Source organism: Felis catus, chromosome X, assembly GCF_018350175.1.
Source record: "Felis catus isolate Fca126 chromosome X, F.catus_Fca126_mat1.0, whole genome shotgun sequence".
In the NCBI taxonomy this organism is placed as follows: Eukaryota; Metazoa; Chordata; class Mammalia; order Carnivora; family Felidae; genus Felis; species Felis catus.
This window is the reverse complement of record NC_058386.1, coordinates 96,489,597-96,499,033: the sequence shown is the minus strand read 5'-3', so window position 1 is coordinate 96,499,033 and position 9,437 is coordinate 96,489,597. Positions and strand designations below refer to the sequence as shown.

Here is a 9,437-nt window from a genome sequence, read left to right as displayed (position 1 = left end):
CACGGGGGGCGGGGGGAGTGGAAACCAAGGCAAACTAGAATATCCAGAACACTCCAAGACCATGCTCATTGATAAGGATAGGATCATGGCTCCCTGGCTTCTCACGTAGATACCGAAAACAAATGCAATAAAGAACACATAGACGTTCAGATGAACTCTTATTCAGAAATAGAAAAAAACTATTATGTTTCTTAAAGGTATGTAGCCAATGCATTATAACGGGGTCTAAAATCTGACCTTCTGCTTGCTAAAAATCAAAGCATAAAACAAGACCTTGTTTTTCTTACATTGCTCAGTTTACCAAAGTCATCAGAAAATAAAGTCACGTATTTAACAAGTGTTTGGCGACCAACTTTTAATATACATATTTAATTTTCAGAAACATATGCTAACCATCAACAACATGATCAGGGTTCCATTGCCCCAGATGTTATTTCATTGGTACATTATATCAATATTTACAAAGGCTTTCAAATTCAACAACACAAAACAGAACAGCTTAATTTTTAAAACTACAATGCTTTAAAAAAATGTAAACAGTTCATTTTTACATTATTGTAAAAAAGAAGACTCACTCCTTAATGCGGCTTAATTTTTTTAAGTGAGCAAAGCCTGGTGCTCATGGATAAAGAATGAAAAGAATCCTTTACATAGAAACATTGTGCTCCAGTGTGGCAAAAAAAAAAAAAAAAAAAAAGAAAAAAAAAGAAAAAAAGAAAAAAGGAAAAAAAAGAACAAAGAAAAAGAAAAAAAAGAGAAAAAAAGAGAAAGAAAAATTATGTATATATACATACAAAGAAAAGAACCCTAAGTCCACAATTTAGACCACAAAAAAAACCTTGTCTCCAAATTGAGAAATTTATAAAAACCATTTACACATGGTTGTTGACCTACTGAAAACCTGTATAACATTTTCAAAACAGTAACTCAGTCAATACCACTTCTCTGAAAAATGAAATTCTGTGCAAAAGAAATTGTTTAAGCTAGAAACAAGACTCCCCCCCTCCCTGTAAGGGGCCAAAAGGGCCACTGAAATAATTTAACTCTGTTAGATTTAGTGCATGTAACCAAAAGGCACACACATGTGATTAATATATTAATATATTTTCATGCAGAAACCTGTGCATGTTCACAATTATATAACAAAAACACAAATATAACAAAACATAAAGCCTAATGTTTGGCAATGTTATTCTAGCCACATTTCTTTCTAATCTATCAGTCCAAGGTTTAGAGCTCATTAACACTGCCTCTCAAAAAATATATTATATTTGAACAACTTCCAATAAAAATTAAAAAAAAAAATGTTAGCCTGAAACAGTATACTTTTTTTTCAGTTCTGATACATATAGAAACTTACTGATATGTTTATTTTAAATGTCATTTCAAATTAAGATACATTTTTCCTTTTGTTAATAAACACTTTGATAGCTCCAGTGAAGTCAGCAGAAAGAAGAACTTCTGTATTATCTGTCTTCAGAATACCTTAAAAGCATAAAAAAAAGTTTTTAGTTGATTTTAAAGGAATGCAGAGCCTGCCATTATAAGTGTCACACGCTCATGACCCCGCACCTTTTCCCCACGTTTTGTCTTTTTTTTTTTTTTTTTCTTCAAGATTTTAAGTAATCTCTTCACCCAACACGGGGCTCGAACTCACAACCCCAAGGATCAAGAGTCACACGCTCTATTGACTAGGCCAGCCAGGAGCCCCATGGTCTTTCTTTTCTAGCTCGCTCCTGTAGTCCTTTCACTCTCCTGTACCTCTCCTCCTCTGTGAGGCTCACTTCCCCTTACCATATCTTAGCTGGTCTTTCCCTGGCTGGGGGATTACAGTCGCTAGGGGCTGGATGCCTGGATTTCCTGCCAGGCAGCAGAGGCTTCGAAACTGCCCATTGCTTCACTTCAGGGCAAGAGGCTACTGTGTGATTCAGCCCCAGAAATGGAACGCTGGCAGCATGGGATCAGCTGGGCAAGTGTGTTGCTAACAGGGGTCTCTAATGAGGTTGACAGTGAGGTTCACTGTCGGGCAGACATACTGAAATCGCCCTGAAATGAAGTACGTACGATCGCTCTGGGAATGCTGACAGAGACTTTTTGCCTCTATGGTTTGTACTGGAGAGCTAGGTAGCTATGCTGAATGGCAAAACGCTTACCTCTTATTTGCCGTAAAAAGCATTTAACAAACAAAATTCTCGACCCTACTATGCATAGGCAAAAACCGTAGATTTATGAAGTACTGATTAATAAGGAAGAAAATAATCTAAACTTTAATTGGAAAGTTGTGCACAGAACGAGTTAAGACCAAATGGCTTCATTTAGATTTGCTAAAAACACATCCTAAGCCTGTGAACATTCCTTACCACCCTTTGGCGTATCTCAAAGTTGTCCCATGCGGCAGTAGCAGCAGCAAAGGACTTGAAATATGAGACATGAGAAAGGCTAGAGAAAAAATAATTCGTCATGTACAGATAAATGCTTTATAAGATATGACAATAATGAAGATGACTGGTCTACGCACCAGGCATTTTGCTAGACACTTTATATATTATACATTCTTTTTAGTTTTTATTACAACCTTATAAATTAGGTATTGTCACTATTTTCTACATGAGGAAAAATGAAGTGTAAATTGCCAACTATGTCAGAAATAGAGAGGGCAATCAGATATATTTTATGATTTTATACCACGAGTTTCAGAGTTTATTATTAGATTTTACCTCAATAGGTACAGAACGGCAAACAAAATCTGAGTATGACACATTAAAAGTTGTGCCTTTTTAGAAAGGACCCAGTGAGTTAACTGAACCTTGTTAATATGGTGCAGTTTTTTTTTTTTGTTTTTTTTTTTTAAAGTTGGCTTCATGCTCCCACAGAGCCCAATGCACGGCTTGAACTCATGAACCTGAGGTCAAGACCTGAGCTGAGATCAAGAGTAGGACACTTAAACCAACTGGGCCACCCGGGTGCCCCAATATGGTGCAGTTTTGAAAAGTTTTTTTAAAAACTTTTTCGGGGTGCCTGGGTAGTTGCTCAGTCAGTTAAGTGTCGGGACTCTTGATGTGGGCTCAGGTCATGATCTCACGGTTCAGGAGTTTGAGCCCCGTATCAGGCTCTGCGCGGACAGTGCAGAGCCTGCTTGGGATTCTCTCTCTCTGCTCTTATCCTGCCCTCTCTCAACAAATAAACATTAAAAAAAAAAAAAAAAAGCCAGAAATGTCAGTGAAATGTATACAGGAGTTGTATAGAGTTTCTATAAAAAGGTGTTACTGGGAGAGAAAAAAAAAGAAGAAAAAACCCCAAATGCCTTAAAAGAGAATGCCAGATCTGATTCAGAGAAAAAAAAAACACAAAAGAAAAAGAAAAAAAATATTTTCAAACAGGCGGTTTAGTAAAGGTAATCCTGACTTGGTGTCTTTTTAAATCTTGTGACTGAAGGGAGTACTAGGCTGAAGTTGATCGCTGCTCTTACAGACAGAAGAAATACTGTATTCTGTGCAGTGACACCACAAGGGAAACGACCTGAGATTAAATGAAGTAAAAATACTTGAGAACTCTGAAGGATTCAAATACTTTAAGAAGCCCCGTTTGTGCACTGTATCTTCTGTTGTGTCTGCAAAAGTCTCTAAAAGGCCTCGTTGTAGGCCATAGAACAACAAAGGGATTTAATAAACTATTCTGGAACTTGTCTTAATAATACAGATTTGTTAACAACGAGTCCAAATTTAAACGGTCTCACCATACACTTAAGGACTAGCAGGGACCATTTTTATATAATTGGCACCGAATACTACTTGTTGGTGGTTTCTTTTCACTTCCTAATCTGATCATTTTATATAACTGGAATTACTCCTCATTTCTCTAGGCGTATGCTGCAAATCGCAGGAAAGCAAAGGCTTGTAAATAGCTACGTATCTGAGAAGTTACAAAGCTATAAATTTGTGGCAAGTAGAAAAAGCACTGCTTTCATTTTGGTTTAATTCATTTGTTCAACACATGCTTATTAGGACCAAGTAGGAGCAGGCAAGCGCTGTGCTAGGCCCCGGCAGTCCAACAATACACAGGACATAACAAGTCTCTGTTCTCAGAGAGGACAGTCTACTAGAAGAGGCAGATAATAAAGAAATTTGGAATTTGTATGCCTTGTTAGCATTTCTCCAAGGGAAACAACTGCCCGTAAAAAAATTACGAACTTTCAAAATTTTCATTTTTAATTCCCAGATAAATTTAAATGAAGTAAAACTTGCAAGCAATAGGTTACTGAAATAGTCACAAAGGGATAGAACCATCACGTTGTAAATAAGAAGTATTCTTTGTACTCATGAAAACCTCATAATACCCGATGTAGGTCAATGAGACTACTGAGTGCCGGCTAGAGAAAATGTAGGACAAACAAAATAGGAGTAGCTACCAGAGGGCATGGTATCCAAACCTTCGGCGTCTTCACCTTTTTCGTTCCCTTCTGACTTTTCAGATTGCACATCCAAAGACAACATCAAACTTGGGTTTGGAGCAAAGATGGCCGACGTAACAACTGCATTATGTGCTGGGGAAAAAAATTTACTTGAGATTAACTCATAAATTTGATTCTAAACATCAAGACAAAAAGTGTCATATGCAAAAAATATAATAGTGTATGTTTATGTTAATATCCTTTAAAATAAAATATCCCAAAAGTAGGGGTACCTGGGTGGCTCAGTCGGTTAAGCAGCTGACTCTTGATTTCGGATCAGGTCATGATCCCACAGTTCAAGGGATCAAGCCCTGCGTCAGACTCTGCACAGACAGTGTGGAGCCTACTTGGGATTCATTCTCTCTCTCTTCCCCCCCCCACCCCCGCCTCTCCCCGCTTGTGCGTGCGTGCTCTCTCTCTCTCAAAATAAACACTGAAAAAACAAAACAAAAGGATATTCTAAAAAAAAAAAATACCTCATACAAGCGTACCTCAGAGATATTGCAGGTTTTGTTCCAGACGATTGTAATAAAGCAAATATCACAGTAAAGCAAGTCAAATGATTTTTTTTGGCTTCCCAGTGCATATAAAAAAATATGTCTACATGTACTTAGTCTATTAACATACAACAGAATTAGGTTTACAAAAACGCCGTACATACCTTAATTAAAAAATACTTAATGCTAAAAAGTAGTAACCATTATCTGAGCTTTCAGTGAGTCATAATCACTGATCAGTTCACCATAGCAAATATAACAAAAGTTTGAAATATTACAAGAATGACCACAATGTGACAGAGAGACACAAAGTGAGCAAATGCTGTTGAAAAAAACCTCCCAATTTGTAAAAAACGCAGTATTGGCGAAGCACAAAAAAATGAGGTATGCCTGTACAAATTCTGAGATTCCATGACCTCCCAAATTTTAGACAAGTATAGGTTCTTCCTTGGTGTGGAGAAATCAAACAAAGCCGAATACAAAGCAAAAGCGGTTATAACTGCCAAACTGTCTCTGAAACAAGGCCTACACAAATTTACTCATAGTACACCTCCACTTTAACTTTATTCGTTTAAGAAGTCACACAAAAGTAGGCATTTACTTACCTTTAATACCTTCCCAAAAGTCATTACGATCTCTCCTGACTGAAGTAAACTTGCTGAGGTCATGGTAAGTACTCCAGATATAAACATACTTATCTTCTGAGCCACTGACAAGGTAACTAAAATCATGGCTAGATTTGGGAAAGAAAGAAAAAAACCTCAGTTTGAATTTTTTTTTTTTTTTTAAGTTTCCCTCTATGAGTGCTTCTTTCTTGAAAACACCTAAGCAAACACCCGAGAGAGCTTGTTGAAATAGAGACTCCTAGTCTCACTCCAGAGGATCCGAACGTGCAGGTTTGACACAGAGGTCAGAGGCGTGAGGATTTTCGTTAAAGCTCTAGGTAACTGTGCTGCTAGCTAACCCACACTGGGAGAAACGCCCACGTGAGACAGGAAAGAGAGGAGAATGCTTTACCAGTTACATTTCCCGGTAATTACTGGGTAATTCAAGAAGAAAGGAGAACCGTGAAGAAAAGGGCTGAAAGAAAGAGGGCTGTAAGGAAGAAGAGGCAGTTCTTCCAGGAGAGTCTCCAGACCCCAAATTAAGAGTTCAAATAATACTGTCATGCAAAGGCGTAAATACAGGATACTGTACTTTAGGGTGTTAAAATGCCTGATTAGCTTCAGTACCTAAAAGGATAAAGACCATGGGTGGGTGGCAGATAAACTTCCTCTTAAAAAGCTTACATAATAAAGTACAGATGCACAAATTCCAGAGCTGGGAGTCTTCTAATCCTAGCGCTGCCACTAACCAGTGACTTTAGACCAGTTACTTAATTTTCTGAGTCTGGGTTTCTTTGACAGCAGAATAGGGGCAATTCTAACTGTATCTACTAAACAGGTGGATAAGGTAAGTACTGAATGATAATAACAAGAGACAGCAGTTGTAAAAGTGCGAAGAAACTAAACATAAGGCACAGATCAAAGAAAATATGGGAGCAGGGGAGAAATAGTCTATCTCTTTTGGGAATTTTTCATTGCTGATTTACCTGAAACTTGCTTTGATCTGGCTGCTACTGTTGACATAACCCTTATACTTCATGGACAGTGACAAATCTCTAAGATCATATAGTCTGATTCTGGAGTCATTTGAGGTTACCAGTATCTAAAAATAAATTAAAGAAAAAGTTAAAAATATCATCTTTTAATCTACGTTAAGGTATAACCAAAAATGGTATTACGTACACATATATAGCGAGAATATACCTCACAACTACAAAATGCTGTATTTCACATGAGAGAAAATATATTCTTTTTTTTTTTTATTTTTTTTTTATTATTATTTTTTTTTATTTTTATTTTTTTCCAACGTTTTTATTTATTTTTGGGACAGAGAGAGACAGAGCATGAACGGGGGAGGGGCAGAGAGAGAGGGAGACACAGAATCGGAAACAGGCTCCAGGCTCCGAGCCATCAGCCCAGAGCCTGACGCGGGGCTCGAACTCACGGACCGCGAGATCGTGACCTGGCTGAAGTCGGACGCTTAACCGACTGCGCCACCCAGGCGCCCCGAGAGAAAATATATTCTTAAGCCAAGGTAGTAAGAGTTTTCAGGAGTCTATATATAGTGTGAAGAGAGATGGTTTTGAATACTTATTACCTTATTTTCTCCGGGTAAAGGTTCAATGCCAGTAATTTTTCTTCCAACTTTGTTGCGTCCTCTGGTAGATCGGACATGTATTTGTGTGTGGTATTTCAAATGCTAAAAAGAAATCACAAATTTAAAACATGAGAATGAGAAGGAACCTCAAAGATCATCTGATCCAACTTGTAGACAGACACGGTATTATTTGCCCCAATTTATAAAGCCCAGAGAGGATACACCAAGTTTATATAAAACCACTAAGTATTCCATTATGTAATTTATACAAGATAATCATTTACCTCGGTATCATAGAAAATACATCTGCCATCATATGTCCCAATTACTGCGTATTTGCCATTCTGACAGAAATTCGCAGCTGTGATCAATTTTGTTTGACCGTCTACTTCATTCCACAAAGCCACTTTTTTGTCAGGTATGTTCCAAAGGCGGAGCTTTCCATCCAATGACCCACTCAGAAAATACCTGTCATCCTAAAAATGTGGCAAAAGAAAAAGCTTTCGTTTTACCAGATCAAGAAAAATTCATTAGTGAATCAAAACATAAAGCCTATTAGGAAATAATGTTGAAAATATGTAGATCCTGAGGCGCCTGGGTGACTCAGTCGGTTGAGTGTCTGACTTCGTCTCAGGTCATGATCTCATGGCTCCTGAGTTCAAGCCTCGCGTTGGGCTCTCCATTGCCTGCACAGAGCCTGCTTTGGACCTTCTGTCCCCCCTCTCTCTCTGCCCCTCCCCTGCTTGTGCTGTCTCTCTCTCTCAAAAATAAATAAACATTAAAAAAATTATTAAAAAAAATGTAGATCCCATTGAAAAAATATTATTCTTCAAGCATTATTATTATTATTATTTTTAAGATTTTAAAGATTTTTAAGTAATCTCACTCAACGTAGAGCCTGAATTCAAACCCTGAGGAGATCAAGAGGGCTCGGTTGCTTGAGGGGCACCCAGGTGGCTCATTTGGTTGAGCGTCTGACTCTTGATTTTGGCTCAGGTCATGATCTCACAGTTTGTGGGTTCGGGCCCTGCAATGGGTTCTGCGCTGACGGTGTGGAGCCTGCTTGGGATTCTCTCCCTCTCTGTCTCTCTGCCTCTCCCCTGCTCAGGCATGCTCTCTCTCTCTCAAAATAAATAAACTTAAAAAAAAAAAAAAAAAGAGGGCTCAGCTCAGGTCACAATCCTAGGATTGTGGGATTGGGCTCAGCATGGAACCTGCTTCTCTCTCTCTCTCTCCCTCTCTCTCTCTCTCTCCCCCCTGCTTTTTCTCTAAAATTAAAAAAAAAAAAAAAGTCATACAGTCCACCAACTGAGACAGCCAGGCGCCCTCAAGCAAACATTATTTTATTCACTAAGAATAACAATTAGAGGGGCGCCTGGGTGGCTCAGTCGGTTAAGCATCCAACTTCAGCTTGGGTCATGATCTCGCGGTTCGTGAGTTGGAGCCCCACATCGGGCTCTGTGCTGCCAGCTCAGAGCCTGGAGCCTGCTTCAGATTCTGTGTCTCCCTCTCTCTCTGCCCCTCCCCTGCTCACACTCTGTCTCACTCTCTCTGTCAAAATGAATAGACAGTAAAAAAATAAAAAAAATAAAAAACCAATTAGAAACTTCAGTATTCGCTTTGGAAATAGGACTTTCTAATTGCTTTATCATATCCTCAAACTGCTTTTCCCAAGGTATGGATGTTAATGGATAATGTGTTTAGAGTGTATATTGTGTAGGAGAATGGTTCAAGTAAGTTTGAGACATTCCGGGTTCCAGAAAGTTAAAGAGGATTCTCAGTTAACATGCGTTCTCAGTCTCCAAAGGAGGGATAAAGTATGTAGTGTTCTCCAATTTATTTAACCAGGGACTTTCCTGGTGGGGGGTGGTGGTTGGGAGGGAGTCAGGTAGGAACTTCAAGGAGCAGGCCTGGGTAAAAACTATCCTGTAATGATACGTTTGTTCACATCCTCCTCCTCCCTCTGGGATACATGTAAATACTTGGATAGAAGAGTAATGCCGGTTAGCCCACAGAACCAGTTATTTATGTGGGAACTTTGACAGGGTGTCAGTAGGAAATCACTTCAGTATTCAAATTCTCAGTCTCAAAGCAGGGGTTCTCAACAGGGGGCACTTTGGCTCCACAGGGGACAAGAAGCAATGTCTGGAGACATTTCCACTGTCACAACTTGGGGGTGGGGGGCTACTGGCATCTACTGGGTAGAGGTTAAACATTCTGCGATGCACAGGACTTTCTTCCCTCTACAACAAAGAATTATCCAACCCAGAATGTCAACAGTGCCGAGG

General features: G+C 38.9%; 1 protein-coding gene across 4 annotated transcripts in view; it reads right to left on the bottom strand.

The window, feature by feature from the left end:
* Positions 1–340: 340 nt before the first annotated feature.
* Positions 341–9,437, bottom strand: part of WDR44 (WD repeat domain 44) — an 80,188-nt gene continuing 71,091 nt past the window's right edge. For 2 of the 4 annotated variants that reach the window (XM_011279445.4, XM_045050329.1), the window contains 6 exons: positions 7,434–7,625; positions 7,150–7,251; positions 6,539–6,654; positions 5,553–5,680; positions 4,409–4,543; positions 341–1,485 (listed from right to left, as the gene is read on the bottom strand). In XM_011279445.4, the coding sequence (XP_011277747.2) occupies positions 1,391–1,485; positions 4,409–4,543; positions 5,553–5,680; positions 6,539–6,654; positions 7,150–7,251; positions 7,434–7,625 (768 nt within the window). In that variant the 3' untranslated portion in view covers positions 341–1,390. The remainder of the gene's footprint in view (positions 1,486–4,408; positions 4,544–5,552; positions 5,681–6,538; positions 6,655–7,149; positions 7,252–7,433; positions 7,626–9,437) is intronic. The other 2 variants (XM_045050328.1, XM_011279447.4) reach the window with 2 other exon arrangements.